The following is a 16,684-nucleotide window of genomic DNA, read 5'->3' as shown; positions in this document are numbered from 1 at the left end:
AATAAATGTATAATTCACTTATATTTAAAATCGCTATTCCTGTTTGAGATGCAATTACTATGTTGCATTTAAAGTGTCATTGTCAAAAATAATGGTACATTTGTTGTGGCAGTTGATAGTCTATTGACTTTTTCGGTAGCATTGCCTCAAATACTTCATTTTACTAACTTAACCATGTAAGAATATGAAGTTGGAATGAATGAACGGTACATGAACTGTCGATTTTGTTGAGTCCAAATATTCAATTCCACTTGCTTGGTTTTGTACTGCCTCACAGAGCGGCGTTAGTGGTAATAGTTCCTCCTCAACCAATGGTGTTAATCCTCACCCAATAATGCCTTGAACTCTCCTTTATCTGATGGGTTTCATATTTGGTTTTTTTTTCCCCGTCGAATTTAATCTAATTGTGCTCCTGGCGTTATGCCACGAGATAAAATAAAATCTGAAATACATTTCCACAGCAATACAAAACAATCTTTGAAGTGGCCCTTTTTATCCTTCACACAGTCGGAGGTGCTCTTTGTCGCTCGCAAATTTTGTATGGATTTAGAACCAAGCATTTTTTTTGCGTAATTCTACAACCTGGAATTGGCAACACTACATTATCTAGAACATTTTTGGTACAATTTAGAATGTACTTTAATCACAGGCATTTACTCAGATTTAGACCCAGGTTCATTCAATACAGTGGGCTGTATCATCTTGCCAAGACCAGGCACCCAAATTAATAATTATACCAATTTTTCATTTCAGAGTCCAGTAGTACATCGGTCACCAAATATTATTCTCTTTTTTAATGTAGTTTCTCACGTTATAGCTTTTGAATTTCACGTCGCTGTATAAACACGTGTAGTAGAATTACACAAATAAAGAAAACAAACATTTAACGTGATTAAAGTCTTTAAAAATTTCTATAGAAATGCAATGGGTACAATGAATACAATTAAACATTTGAATGCGTTATTAAAAAAATTAAAGTATTTCTATATTTAATATTATTAGCCAAAGTAAAGTAATGGAAGCCGATTACAATTACCATGCACCTTGTCCTAAAAAAAAATGGTAATGTATGCAGTATAATGCTAATGGGATTAACAAATCTTGCTATAATTGTAGGCTGAGCTACCCTTGGAGCTACTGTATGCAAAAAATAATTTCCATGTGGACCCTTTATGAAGTGGTTTGATTATTGGATCCTAGCAGTCACGAAAGCTTTAAATCTAGAATTGATAACCCAAAGAGTATGGTTTGATTATATCTGAGAAAGACCACTAATAGAGCAGATTCATGGATGGTGTGTGTGGTTCTTTCCCATTTTGGCCCACAGTTGCATTACTTGAGGCATATATTTCGATACTTGCACTGAACTTTAATTAAAAAAAAATGTTGACTGCTGCGAAAACTACGAGAGGGTCTGAGAATGGATTTTAATTACAATAATTTTGTGTTATACCGTTGATGATTCTATTACCACTGTGGTTTGCGAGTAAGTTTGCGACCCCTGGCGATGTTGCTAATTCATGGTCTGTATGAATGCTTCCTCATCGTGTTGTCGTGCAGTGCTGCTGTCTATTTGCTCGCTGCTGTGTGATCCAAACCCAGACGATCCGCTTGTGCCAGAGATTGCACGCATCTACAAGACAGATCGAGAGAAGTAAGTTCCTTTAAACCCTTCTACTCATCTCAACACGGTGGGGTGGGTGGGAGGGGGGGCGGAACTGAAAACTCTCGCATGTCAACTGCTATACCCACAGTATTAGGGTGTAAAAATAGCCATATATTATTTTGTGTTGCATGTGTTTCTCGAAGATGTTTTGTCGGAACTCACAAAGTTAATTTCAATGACCAACAACTTAATCGCGTATGCGCACGGGTCAGCAACCTGCGTGCGGCTCTTGAAGGACTGCTTTGTAACGTCATTTATTAAGGACCACCGTCTTGTATTCACATGCATTGCGGCTCTTAAAAATATTGAGGTTTTATCAAATTGGGAAAAAAATGGCCCCCTTCTTAATTTCGTTGCTGCCCCCTGCTTAGGTGAAATCGTGCTGTCATATTCTTTCCTTTAGAAAAGAAACGACTGAGCGATCCTATCACTTTCACATTTGGTGCAAACAAGTTAAAAATGTCCCTTGTTGCAAATGCAGGAGTAGCTCAGAGCTCTTATGGTAGAGTACTGCAGTTAGTATGTTGGGATTTAATTCAGGTTTTGACTTTGAATAATGTTTTAGTCTGCACCATGTAGCCCTCAACCCAGTTGACAAAGGTTTCACAAGAATCTCACGTACTTAATTTTATATGTAGTTACGAGGCAATAGGTATGACAATAAGAAAATATATTTCCAATGGAGTTATATAGTGTCTGTTGGGCACGTTAGGCATGTACTAAATAATTATTTCAAGGCAGCCCAGTTTTGATTTTAGAGGTCATAATCGGGTAGAACTCCTCCATTGTTGGTGGGGAAATTGCTATTGGGGAATGTACATTTTAATAAGTCACGTGTTAAGGTGAAGTGGATATAACATAACTGTGAGGATGACATTTGAATAACCTTTGTGATATTTGATCTTCAAAATGTTACTACTCCCAGTGTGTCTGGAAAGTAAAATGGTGTCGTCTTAATGTACGATCAATGTGTGAAGTGTTTCTGGTGAATCCAGTTTCCAGGATGCTGCTTGCTGTTGTTTCCAAACAGTGCATGAGTCAGACAAGTGGGCATTGCACTTCGTTACGCCTCAAATACATGGTAGTCCCTTGGCAAGCAATCGCGCGGCACTGCTGCCAAGGTGTTGGCAAATGGTATCGCTCTAAACCTTCTCATCAATTATTACTCTGAAAAACCTACTTGCATCGGTTTAACCAGGTGGGAACTCAAGAGACTAGGATCAGTCTCATTGGTAAGCGTTACCTGAGCCGTCAAATTTACAAAAGCAATTGAATAAACTACTACTGTGAAATTAATCAATCGGAGCCGCAAACTTAACTTGGTATTATTTAAAAGTATTTTCCTGCAACTGAAATTGATTTGGACATGTAAGTTTTAAAACTATTCATCATGTAATACAAATCTAAGATTAACTATATACTCACCTTAAAATACCCACTTTCTCAATGATTTACACTTTTTTATTAATATCTTAAACTGTGACATGTTGTTGAACCTTTAAACATTTTAGGCAGGTAAATGAATCGATCCCTCTGTCAGAATTTGTTTTCCTCTACCCAGATAAATAATTTAATAAAACAATTGATTAAGAATGATTTATGATGAGGTCAAACATTACACAGCCCGATTTGCATATATAGAGGTCGCCTTGCACTTGTAGCCATTGTTTAGATATTTCAGCTATATAGACACAAGCACTGTGGTTGTATCTGAATACAGGTTGCTCTATTTAAGTTATTTTATCTTGAAACATTGTGTATGTATTTCCAGTAGCTTATCGATAGTGGCTTAATTGGAACAGTTTTCAGTATTTTCAAATTAATATGAATCAATTCTTCATGCCGCAACTCAAGAATTAGTGGGGTCAGCATTGGCAAATTGATTTTTCATAAGCATTACGAAGGCAAACGCATTAGCAATGCAAACAGTGGGGTGAATTGCTCTGCTAATACTGTAAAACTAATTTGCTTCTCATAAAACTATGTTAGAACATTCCAGTTAATGTGTTTTGATGGAGGTATGCTATGCATCCATTCACGTCCTCACTTTTTTACATGGTAGGTGTTTTTAATAGCAAACACCTTTGATTGGGAATCTAACAGTGGAGTCTAAATTGTGCACAACTGGCAAACCCTATTTTAATGAAGGACACTTGCACAAGATGGACTCGGTCAAGTGTTGTTGGGTGTAATCACTACTGTCTCTTGAAGGCAAGGAATAGGCTTAGAACAACCAAAAACGCTGCTCGTAGCCTAGAGATTAAAAAAAACATATTTGAATCAGCTGTTGTACTTGGCATTCCATTGGGTGGCACATGACTTTTAATACAAAGATTTTTTTATAAAGTAGACGACATTGTAATGTAAATTTGCTAAACCATGCGTACTGAAAGGCCAGGCTTAATTACTGGTAGTCCCACAGCAATAGATCTATTTACAGTTTTCTATTTAGAAAAAAAATACCATTTTCCCAAGCAAATGATGAGTTTGCTAATGGGAGCAGATGAAAGTTATTTACCATCCATGTTTTTTTTTAAATAAAGCCAATTGGGTTCTGTACCAAAACAACTGCGAAATAAAACGTACTCGTTTGCAACGATAAGCGTACTTCTTAATGATAATTACACGTGACACAACCCCCATCAGTGAATTTCAGAACTTTCAGCCATTCATGTTGATCATTAGAAATGTGTGTGTTATACCACGACATGCTTTTTGTCTGCCTGGCCATCTTTACACTGGGGTTTGTGGATGTTCCATTGTGCCGGCCCTGCAGGTATAATAGGATGGCGCGGGAGTGGACAGAAAAGTATGCTATGTTGTAGTGGTGTTGAGGATTGGCTGACCTGGTGCACCGTGTGAGTGACTTGTGAGGGATGGTTGCATGCTTGCAATGGAGTGGCTTAGCGTTTGCATCTGTGAGCGTTGTAACTTAAAATTGACACATGGGTGTGGTGTTACAAGGGTCCTCTTGAACAGAATTGGTATGCACACCTTGACTCCTAATTAAGCAACTTACTATTAACAGTGGTGTCAGCATTGAAATGTTACTCTTGGAATATGTGGAGGCAAAATTAAATAACAGTGCATTTCATATTGGCATGCGGAGAAATGTGCCATTTTCATGCAGATTTCTTAGGCTAAGAAAAATATTGCAAATCTAAAATGCACTCTCTCAAGTAGTTGAGGTGTTTTACACAATTTTGTCAAGCTGACATGTTAACAATGATCGTCTTCACTTTGATACATTAATTTGTTTCAGTAACTCTCAGTGTGTGTTAATAAGGTTATTGTAAGTTGAATGTAACATTACATATGCAGTCTGCCAGGTGATGGCAATCTGTCTCAGTGGCTCACTTTTTTTCTGCTTTGATGGCCTAAAGTTTGTCAGTCACATTTGCTCCAAAATGGCTCCTGAGATTTGGGGCCATTTCTCATAGTTCTGCAAATAGCTGGTTCGAGATGGGCTGGTGACTATCAATGCTGTACTCGCCAAACATTGCCTGTTTGTATGCTCCATTTGAAATGAGATTTAGAGATTGAGTGGGGGGGGGGGTCACAGCAAATGTAGTCACTCAACATTATCTGCTTCTAACTAGTGAGAGACGGATCCCACCCATGCGGATGTTCACATTATTGTCTTGGAAGTTGTATTATCCTTCAGGGTAAGGAATATCTTCTATACGATCACAGTTTAGTTGGTCTGAAACGTACAGGTGTGGCTCAATGCTTTGTAGTTTTTTTTTTCTCACCGGTCACATTTGGACTTCAAAATGGTAATAGTGACTCATAAAAACCTCCTTAGTTCTCAGCGCTGAAAGCTTCTGTATAATGGCCGCTTTCCTTTCACTTCAGACCTGCCACACTTAAATTATGACCCTAATAAAATAAACCACTTGGTCACTCCCCTTGTTTTATTGTGTCATTAAATACACATGCTAACTCGAGGACACTAACTGCACATTCAGAATACACTGCGTGTGCTTAGCAGATAAACTGGACGCATGCTCAGAATATTCGAAAACTTCACACAATTCGACACTAATCTCCCTATAACCTACTTTAGTTTTCTCGATGTTTGCATGTGCTTCTTCACGTAGCCTTCATGAAGTCTTTATGCTTTGTATGGCATACTTTTAAACACAGTTCATTTTCTAATCTTAAGTGAGATGCATTCGAATTCTATTGGTTAATAACATGTGCTGCTACAGAAATCCTGAAACAAATATCGGAGTTGACGGGTACTTTTGGAACTAACACATTTATTTAAGGAACGTAATAACCGCGTGACACGCTGAGGTTTCGTTTCAATCAATTGTGTTGACAATCTTTAATGTTGCATACTGTGCATGTTAATGCAGTGCATATTGATCTAACAGGTTGGAACATACATGGTGGTCACAAAAATAACAATAAAAACAGACTGAAAGTTAATGTATTGTCAGATGCGGATATATAGTACCACAACTTGTTATGGCCTTATGGAGAGTACGTTTATAGCCAGCATGGATAAGTCTATTCAACATACTTTTATGTTAAGAGTTGCAAAGTTTTATACCGTTTGAATTCAAAGTGTTAATTTCATATATTGCATTCTGATAAAAAGCGAAATATCTTGTTTCTACACACATTCTTCAATGCAATAGTGCCTTTGTCAGCATCAATAACGTATTATGCATTCGTGATGTTATTTGCTCATGCTGAAGCGCATTTGGATTTCCACTAAACGTAGCATATACTTATTCTTTACCTAACTTGTAAAAACAGTTGTCTACAGCATGTCTTTAAAAACAAATGCTCTTTCGCCTAAACAGTTTATGCATGTTTGGATGTGCCTGGTGTTTGTATTTGTCTCGGTAACACAGTGGACATTGCTGTGATGGCTCAGCTAATGCTTTGTTTTCATGACACGTTTAAATCATGTCCAACTCTTGGCTGTTCTTGGGGTTTATCCGTGCCTCTCTATTGCCGAGTTAAAATCGGAAGCGAATTCTGCAATAAACATTCTGCAAGCATGACGGAGGAGTATCCTTTCAATTGCATGCCGTGGCCCTGGCACCTGACTTGACACTAAAAATAATCGAGACTTTACAATCTCTAGCAATACAATGGCCGAGGTATACCAAGCTATGCGATCTTACATTTACTTGCAAATTCTATCTCTAGCCCTGCCCACTTACCCTTGGGTTGTCCCCATCTCAAAACTATATAACCTTTGGCTGCAGTAGCTCTCTCGCTATATTTCTTCCTGCCTCAGCAGTCCGCCTGCTGTACTTCTATCACCTGAAGACGATTGCTCGTGCTGCGATCGAAACGTGATTTTTTGTATTATTATTTTTCTATCTACGTGACTTTACCGAGAGACCCAAAGAGTGAATTTCTGCAGTCACGAAAGCTTTAAGTCAACATATGATACATCTTTTTAAAAATGTGTGACAGGACAATGCTGGCACTTGTTTTCATAATGCAATTGTGTGCGTGTGCGTTTCTCATTGCAGATACAACAGAATAGCCAGAGAATGGACTCAGAAGTATGCGATGTGATCAGCACGGATAGATGTGTACGGTACCCTGCCCATACCTAGAGAAGGAAGAAAAAAACCGAGAACCATCTTGAGTCTGCATCCAAAAAGAGCGAAAATGCTTTCAGTGGCCCAGCTGTTTAGAAGACTGCTCCCCCCCCCCTTCTCCAATTTATAATTTGATGACAAAGGAAATGCGTAATTTTCTAACTTAATACCGGAGTGCTGCACACTACCAAGTCTTTGGCGTGCAAAACCAGTTAAACTATTCTTGTCCACTGTACATATAGACCACTTCTTCATTCTATCCAATGTTATGAGTGAATGCATAGTCAACTGTGTTTTGGCCTCCTGTCTGCAGCTTTTGCTTCCAATTATAGGAATACAAACTTAAAGGCTATTATTTCAAGGAGGTTTTCACGGTTAAAGGATGTTCATAATGATCGCCTGCCTCGTTGTGCAAAAACAAACTTTCCACAGTTGCAGCTTTTGCAATCGGGAGTATAACGGCTCTGTATAGTGCAAAATCATCGCTAAATGCTCTGCTGCTTCTGACATGGGGCGGGAGAATGGGTGATCTTAATGATTCAAACAAAAGCACTGTTGGCTCGCACATCTTGGCAGTACTATTAAAAGTATCAAAATATTGACTTAAGTGTAGGTTTTTGAATTAAATATGTTACGTGCTTCGCTAATATCTTGAGTTATGTTCAATTAACTGGATAACACTTAACCAATTAGGTGGTTGGAAACATATAGCATTTCCCTTATAACTAAACATTACCCATCCCAACTGCCCGCCGTCTATACTGAAATAATACGGCACACTTTTATGTAAAGTGAAAATGCATGGTGTTGTATAAAAGGGACATTTTACTGTATATTAAAGTGTTGGCACTCTGGAAACGATGTAATTGTATCCTGCTCACGCATGTTTTTCAAAAATGATATTTGGCATAAGTAACTTTGTAGGCCATGTCTTTCAGTGAAGACGTGATATTAGGGAATCATTTAACTAATGTATTGAGTTAAACGGGCAAAGGATTTTATGTTTCTGAGATGGGTAAAGGGTTTTTTCCATGAATACTAAAATTCCACCGCATATAAATTAATAATTCCCATAGCTTTATTTTTTCTCCAGTTTTTATAGGAAAAAAAGTCATTGTATAGACATTGCTTTAGGCTTATGTTTTGCATGGTCATTGCAGTAAGTAAGCAAGCAATGGGATTATAGTTACTATTGCTTGTTTCGGAATTCTGGTGGAACTTAACCCAAAGACTAAAGTGTTCAGTACTGCACTAATGAATGCAAGACGCTTGAGTGCCCTGACCTGTTAAGGCACATAACCCTTGTAGAACGTGTGGCTTACGGGAAGACATTGGTGCAGGTGCTTGCTCTCTCGCCTGCATTAGGTGAAATGCAGAGGCTGCCACAATTGGACACGCAGTACTGTTGACTTTTGTCCAGTAAAACGAAGCAGCCAGTTAAAAACGGCACAGCAATTGCATTGACTGCAAACTTTAAATGAGCTTGGAGCTGTGGATCGTCGTGACACCATTTTTTTTTGTTGTTGTAACATCCAACTGTTAATCCTTTGTGCTTGTCGGAAAAAGAATCATGCACATTGTTGCTCATAACTTGGAAACGAAAAGTAGGAATGGTTTGTGTTGCGTAATGTACTTATGTCCGAGCTCTCGGCATTGTTTCATTGTTTAGATTTTGCAGTGTTCACTTGTATAAAAAAAAATTGTGTAGTTAACCCTTGAATGGTGCCCCCCCTGCCCTCACCCCCTTTCTCCCAACCCACGTAAACGAAACGCTTGAGAAGCATGCACGATACATAGTTAAAACAATGGCATTTCCTTTTAAGAGTAAACAAAAACTAGAAAGTGTCACAACAACATACCCTGTAATTGAAGGGGTAATTTTTGTTGCAAAAAAATACGGCTCCCCTTGCCACAGTGTCACTTATTTTACGAGTACAAACGAAGTCTGCTGCTGTTTTGTAAATTTAAAGATGCTTTGCCCAGCCAGGCACTTTATTCTGTTAACTCGCAGCACTCTTTTAACAAATACTAGCTTTATGTAATGCAATTCATTTTAATTGATCGCGACTTTTCGGTGGTTTCCTTGCTATGGGAAATGTGCAGTGCTCTTGTGAAGCTGGAAAATTGTTCGCAAAAAGAAAACGACAACAACTTGTATTCATATGAAGACACTGTCATTGTATCTACTCTAGTGTAAACATCTTGCTTTTAAATGAATAAAATCTGTGTGCTTTGTTAAATTATTTAGGAATAATTTGTATATCCTTTTCGTCATCTTTTTTTTAATGAATTGATCGCAGATGGGCTTTTAAGATCGATAAAATGGCCAGCCCAAAAAAAATCACGAGTGCATTTTGAGGCATTGCTTTTGGCTCTTTGGTAATGGTCAGATAGCCCCCCCCCCCCGTTTATTTGAAATGTTTAGGGTAACCCCTTTTGTCCATAAATACGCCGTAAATACCTTGTTTGCAAAGCGCACGTGTAAGGCTTGCTCTGTTATAGCATCTGGCCTGTAAATTGGGAAAGCATCTTTGAAGTGATGGTTGTGCCATTTTAAGACAGCTGGAAATTAATTGTGAAAACATTACATCAATAAACTTTTCTTTCTTTTCTTAATAATCTATTAATAGATTATTGTATTTCACTTCCTTCTCACCTGTTTGATACTGTATTTGTACTTGAGGGTTCTTTCATGTAATTTATTACAGCGTTAGTTTCAAAAGCAGCCGTATTCGCTGCAACTCTCGTCCACCTTCATTGGTACAAATAGACTGTTATTGTAGTAAGCCTGATTAAAATGACATCACTAAATCATTTGAATTTGATGTTATTACTTCAACCTTGATTCCAAACCAGGTTGTGGTTGTCTGGCGTATTTTCCTACTCGAGGAATGACAGTGCCTACATTTGTATCGGGATGATACATCTGCATTGTGAAGTCCTAGCCAAAAAAGATCATAGACTTGATATGTTACTACAGCAACAACAATGCAAAATGGGTGCACACGTATTTATTAAACACGTTTGCAGAGACCACATTTGTGTACATAAAGCATCACACTTCATTGCAATCACTCGAGTAACATACTAATGTGAAAATGCAGTAAACTCACTCGTTATAACCATTGATAACTTCCATTCTACTTGAGGCATAAATGTGCTGTGTCTTTTAGTATGAATTATGTGTAAAATGCGCATAAATGGTCTTGCGTGTTCTACAGTATTATGGAATACTAATGTAATGGGAGCTTCGAGATGAGACCTGTTGCGTCTTTTGCAGCTGCGATTACCGGCATATAACCACTTGAATAAGTGCACTGTCACGTAAGCAAAACGTAAAAGCAGAAGCTAAACTAAAAAGCCAGTGCTGTAATATATGGAATATCATGCGTTGAGCACATCTGGAATGCCTTCCCCCCTTCTGTAGATTTCAGTCTCCTGCACTGCAGATGCACGCCAGCGCGGTGCGGAAGTCTCCGCTCGTGTCCCCCTGGTCGAAACGAAGTGTGAATAAAACACGTGTCAGGTTATACACCCTTAGTCTTGCCGAGCATGTGCACAATACTTGTCAGACCAACACTGTATGTACTTAGAGTTACATGACATGTAACTAGGCAGAAACAAACTCAAGTCAAATGTACATGTGTAATGCTTATGTTGAGACGTTAAAAGATTTACAAAGTCAAAACTACATTCACATTGAAAAGCATTTGTGAATGGTGTTGCATAAATACGTCTTATTAAACAAATCCTTGGATATCTAACGCAATGACTTAATAAAGCTGGCTAGATATTTAGATGCAATGTCCCTCTAGGTTTGTCTTTTGTTGGATAATGTTACTGATAGAGCACACACGGACTAAATCCAAGTATCTCCTGCATTATGCGCATCTGCATTATGCGCATCTCGGGACAAGGGGTGGACATTCCACATTCCCATGGCGGGGTGTGTGGGGGGGGTATGTGTCCACTGGTGACTTCATTGACCCCAGAGAGATGATGGACAAAAGTTGATGCCCGAATGTGCTTGTAAGGCACTTCCCCATGCTATAGCAAATAAAAATACAATGCTAGAGTATACATGCACGGAGGGAAACAATAGTTCCATAAATGTTTCAAAGGTTGAATATAACATTTGACAGAACAATGCAAAATTAAGTCCGGTAAAATTTTGAAGATCCGTAGTAATTAAAAACTTAATTGTACGTATCAAAAAAAAAGCGTGCTTATTTCAATGTACTTTTGAAAGATTTTAAGAGGCGTAACGCAACTTGGCTGTGTCACATGCTCAGTTTGCATTTTCCCCGCATCTAACATCCAATGGAAGTCCCTAAAAAACTGGCCATGTTCACTGACCGAACATGTAATCTATAATTTGTATACAAAAACCCCATTCAATTGAAGCTGCATTGCTACTTGGCTTGCATTGCTATTTACTTGCATTTCTACTTAGCATTTCCCATTTTCCCTACATTTTACACAACGTGAGGGGGGTCACTGCTCTCATCGGCAAATTCGCTTATTCGCAAAACCGTCGGTCCGCGTGAATACGAGGGGATATAAATTGCAGGCGTCTATTCAATGAAAACGTTTTCATTTGCCGATCAAATCAGTTTTAGTTTCACGTAATAACGTATTCCCTATTTGTTTCGTTTGGTTCATGTTTACTTCAATATAGGACGATTCAGAGTCCTGCTAACGTCATTATTAACGGAGCACCACGGTGGCGAGATGTCATCTTCCTCGCCTGGTGTGCAGGAGGTCGTGGGCTCGATCATAACCCCGACGCCTGCTGCTGTGTATTTGGAGTTTGCATGTTCTCCCCGTGGTCGCGTGGATTTTCCTTCGTCTCCTCCGGGTTTTCCATCCACATTTATAAACATGCATCGAGATTAATTTGGTGCTATAAATGTCCAAATGATGGTGCCACTTTGTTGATCCATCATTTGTGGCCAGGCTGCTTCTGAAATATAAGTTAATACCTCCTCAGTGGGCTTTGCCTGGTGGGATGGGGGGTGGCTTAGTTGTATTTGGGCAATTTGTTTACCTTTCAATCTAGATTTGAAGCTTTCGTGACTGCAATAATTCATACTCTTTGGTTCTTTCGGTAAAGTCACGTAGGTAGAAAAAAATCGATCACGTTTCGATCGCCACACAATCGTCCTGAGGACTTTACAGAAAGAAGCAAATAGTTTATCTTTCTTGTACTTTGCACGACTATCATGTTTTTGTACTGTTGTAACGCTCTTACCCGCCCCAACCGGACATTTTTAAAAACAAAAGAGCTTTATAGATCATTGGATTCCTCCAGTATAAATATTCCGATTACCTCGATGACGGCTTGTAGCTCCTCGCCGTACGTCTGCTTGTAATGCTGCTTGATGTTCTGGAGATCGATCTCGGAGCGCGAAACCAGCACGCGGATCAGAGTGTTCTCATCCGTGCCCAGGCCCTGCTGGAAGAAAATTGAGGCTCCGAATTATATTCGATCCCGAAGACGACCTCGCATTTCTCGTTCCAGCCGCTGTCGGTCATCACCGCGACTCACCTTCATCGACTTGTGCAGTTTGTAGGCGAAGAATTCTTGCACGTTCTTGATGCACTTCACTGCGACAAATAGAAAGAAACGTTGGTCGTGTTTATGTTGTGCACATGCCCCTTTTTGTCAATTGACTGCTGGATGAAGGTCCTCTGCAAGCTGTCTCAGTTGTGGGGGGTGGCCCTGTGTGACCATACTTCACCTTGCGGGTTGGTGAAGTGGGAGACGGTTCACGCACCGTGCTACAAAGCCAGCCACCCGAGATTGAGCCCCCTTAAATGGCTAATATCAGTGGCGAGTGATATCAGAAACGGCCCTTTGGTTCCCGCCACTCTTCAACCCGCGCTGACCTGCGTGGTGAAGTATGGCCAACCCCCGTGAACAAATTGGCATGGGTTGGCCCTCATCCGGCAGTGGATTGATAAAAGGACTACATATTGACTTAAACTTTCGTGACTGCAGGAATTCATATTCTTTGGTTCTTTCGGTAAAGTCACGTAGATAGAAAAAAATAATCAAATTAAAAAAACCACGACGTTTCGATCGCAACACAAGCGGTCCTGATGACGACCGCTTGTGTTGCGATCGAAACGTCGTGGTTTATTTTATTATTTTTTATTCTATCTACGTGACTTTACCGAAATAACCAAAGAAAAGGACTACATTTATACAATTGGGGTTTTGTTTCCTTATCTAAAGCTTTCACATTAAGTTGTTATGAAGCCAGGGGAAATGTTGCCCTGGGTGGTTGAATGCATGAGCAGTGTTGGTGCTTGATAGCAATTGTATTACACCCGCACGCAAGCAGTGGATGAAGCCTGCCGACAAGTTCACCACGCACACCCCGAGGGGCCAAGCCCTTCAGGGGTGTCTACCTCTCAAGGACAGCCCATTGACTTTTTTTTTCCTAAACGAGCAGACGGTACGGTCACAAATTGCATGTGCACTTACAGCAAGCACACCCAACGCGGGGGGGGGGACACACAGCACATTGTTGAGGTCGCTCAGAATGTTCGGACTGGAGCTGCCAGCTTGTAACTCTCTCTAAGGCCCACGTGGTGGTGTGTCGTGCCGGAGGAAGCCATCACACAATGCCACTTTGGTGTCTCTGTGGTGCTATATCATAAACTTGCCACCAGCGGTGGCGATAGGCATAAAGCAAAGTAAGCACAAGCTTAAGGCCCCCAAGTAGCTCATGTGGCCCCTGATTCGTGAAACTACATATAGCGTTGGTACACTAAATATCTCAAATTTATAATAAACAAGAGGTCATTGACATAGCACGATGCATCTCCCATGTTTAGTCGACTTCTCTCGTCTACACAGCAGCGCGAGTGTTGTCACTATTTCTCTGATCTCACAACATCTCTGTCACCAGCTTACTTTCACAAAGGACACCCCCCCACACCTCCGTGCCCAGCACAGTGGACGCACACTGAACGCTACAAAAGTGACTACTCCCTCTGTGATTATCCTGGGTTACTATGATTTCAGTGGAAGCACGCTGACCACATGCTGATTAAAAGTAAAACTTTTTTTAATGTCAACAGACATTTAATATACATATCCATTATCTTCAGCACCCGCGATCCATCCATTGCAGGATGAAAACCTTCCCAAGCCGTCCAACAACCGTCACCACGGCGCTTGTGCCAGGCTAAGTGCACTTTAAGGCCACGTGAAGTGTCGAACTCCCGCTGACAGGTCACGGGACACACCCAGGTGCCATGGGTTGATTGACTGAGATGACTGGCTGATGCACCACCTGTGGCCCCTACTGCGTCAACTTGCTCTGTTTTAGGCGCCCAGCGCTCCTCTCGTTGTTGTGAGCCGTCACCACCCCCCTTCACTGGCACGCGATGCAACAATCCACCAAACTCCTGCACAGGAGCCGATTTCATCGCTTCATCTCCTCCGTGGACGTCCCCACGGATGCATTCCCTGCTTTGGACCATCAGCCATCATCCCTTCTCATGATAAGCCCTGTCCAATCTCAACTGCCTTTCTTAAAAAAAATCTATTGTTTATAATTTACATCATCGCCTGATTCGTGTGTTTTTCTTCATGGCAGCGTCATTCATGCATCGGTCTTTCCATGCTTGTGGTTTCATCAGCAGTTCCCTTTTCCTCGTCAATGCCCATGTATTACGATCCTTATTTCTGGGGGTAAAGGCGCAGCCGTGAAATTACGTCTCACGCCACACTGCTGGTGGAAGGGCCTCCACAATCCGAAGCTCTGGGGCAGTGTTTCTTCACCCGGGGTGCACGCACCCCCTGGTGGTGCGAGACTTGGGCAGATTTTTTTTAGAAGGTAAATCATCGAAACACAAATTAAGCACGGCCAGGCAAGTACAACTACAGCACTTTGTTTCATGAAACCTATGTATTAAAAACAATTTTTACGATTGAATACCAAAGGGATTCAAGGCTGCAGCAAATGTTTAAGAAGCACTGCTCGAAAGGGGCCACCGTTTCGAGCAGCAGTCGTTTGGAGTTCCAGATGTGATTTGCGGATAGCCAAACATCGTGGGATAGCAAGTCCTTGAATAACGAGGGAATGCCGTCCACCACGTGCGCATTTCCATGGGATATTTATCCTGTCTCTTGCGCAGCATTCATGTTACAGTTTATTCGTATCACGAGGTGAGAATCCTAGAGACCGGGATAGTTTCATCTTCAAAAGTGACCTTGCCTCACCGGAACGACAAAAAATAAGCTGTCAGATGCATGAAGTGCGACAATGAATCAAGTAGAAAATGGGCGGAAAAACAACTCTTGTATTTGGGATAATATTTTGTTTGTAGGGTGTTGTGGGATTCCGTGGTTGTGGTATCACCACAGACGCGGTACAGAAGACGGATTCCCACCTGTTATTGGTTTTCCCAGGATTATCCTCTTATAATAAACACATTCCTGCGGAGGGTGCTGGTAGGAACGTTGGTTGCTCAGTCAGTGGCCAGGGTCAATGGCGGCGTGGTGTATTCCGCAAATACGCCCGACTGTGAGGGCGGGCACAAGCCGGCGTGAGTAGGTTAAACGTTGAGTTTTATAAGGGCACCACGGGGTGACCAGCCCCTCCCCACCCAGCCCCACCCCACCCAGCCCCACTCCAACCACCCCCCACCCAGCCCCACCCTCCCCACCCAGCCCCTCCCCACCCAGCCCCTCCCTACCCTCCCCTCTCCACCCAGCCCCACCCCTCCCATTTTTTTTATATCCGAATGTCCGGATACACGTGGACAGACATCCACAGACATACACAATTAATCCCCTGCCTCCTCTAAGAATTAATCCCGGTTGGGCTTCCAGTCTACTACGTTTCCCTACCAGTAATGCCCACTAGGAGCGCATTTGTTATATATCCGGGTGTCCAGATACACGTGGACAGATCCACAGACATACACAATTAATCCCCTGCCTCCTGTGAGAACTAATCCCGGTTGGGCTTCCAGTCCACTACGTTTCCTACCAGTATAATATATATTTGACTCATCCAACTTGGGAAATCTGTAAGACTTCCTGGGACACTACTGTTACCTACCAAAATGCTGAATCACGATGATCATCATCGCCGTAAAACACCACTCGAGAAAATTCCTTTCCACGTAGTTCGTCCACTCTCGCATTATCGTGAGATGTGATTCCTCCCATGATGCGGCCCGTTTGTTTCGAGCGTGCCGAAACACCCCGACAGACGACCACAGAGGGCTTCAAGCCAAACTGCTGGCTAGCGACCACCTTCCTGGCTGCCTTCCCACGTTGTCTGCGGTTCCACTCCGCGCCTGCGTCCGCACGGGAAACGAACCAAAAAAAATTCTACAGCGCACCTCCTCCCCCACCCCCTCCCGACCTGAGATGCAATTTCTCACCGACGATGGATGCCGCTATATAAAATTTAAAACACGATTG

At 41.4% G+C, this 16,684-nt stretch overlaps 2 protein-coding genes across 4 annotated transcripts in view; one reads left to right on the top strand and one right to left on the bottom strand.

Annotated features, from left to right (window-relative positions):
- Window positions 1-9,859, top strand: part of LOC116950938 (ubiquitin-conjugating enzyme E2 D2-like) — a 32,267-nt gene extending 22,408 nt beyond the window's left edge. The window contains exons 6-8 of one of the 2 annotated variants that reach the window (XM_032969128.2): window positions 1,561-1,654; window positions 4,443-4,524; window positions 7,165-9,859. In XM_032969128.2, coding sequence (XP_032825019.1) covers window positions 1,561-1,654; window positions 4,443-4,491 — 143 coding nt within the window. In that variant the 3' untranslated portion in view covers window positions 4,492-4,524; window positions 7,165-9,859. The remainder of the gene's footprint in view (window positions 1-1,560; window positions 1,655-4,442; window positions 4,525-7,164) is intronic. The other variant, XM_032969129.2, reaches the window with a different exon arrangement.
- A 373-nt stretch (window positions 9,860-10,232) lies between these two features.
- Window positions 10,233-16,684, bottom strand: part of LOC116950937 (annexin A4-like) — a 28,196-nt gene continuing 21,744 nt past the window's right edge. The window contains exons 11-13 of one of the 2 annotated variants that reach the window (XM_032969124.2): window positions 12,785-12,843; window positions 12,566-12,691; window positions 10,233-10,726 (exon numbers count right to left, since the gene is read on the bottom strand). In XM_032969124.2, coding sequence (XP_032825015.1) covers window positions 10,667-10,726; window positions 12,566-12,691; window positions 12,785-12,843 — 245 coding nt within the window. In that variant the 3' untranslated portion in view covers window positions 10,233-10,666. The remainder of the gene's footprint in view (window positions 10,727-12,565; window positions 12,692-12,784; window positions 12,844-16,684) is intronic. The other variant, XM_032969125.2, reaches the window with a different exon arrangement.

Source organism: Petromyzon marinus, chromosome 41 (assembly GCF_048934315.1).
Source record: "Petromyzon marinus isolate PM22_M1 ecotype Great Lakes invasive population chromosome 41, UKy_Petmar_22M1.pri1.0, whole genome shotgun sequence".
NCBI classification, from domain to species: Eukaryota; Metazoa; Chordata; class Hyperoartia; order Petromyzontiformes; family Petromyzontidae; genus Petromyzon; species Petromyzon marinus.
Note: the sequence above shows the minus strand (reverse complement) of the source record. Positions and strands in the feature narration are given on the sequence as shown.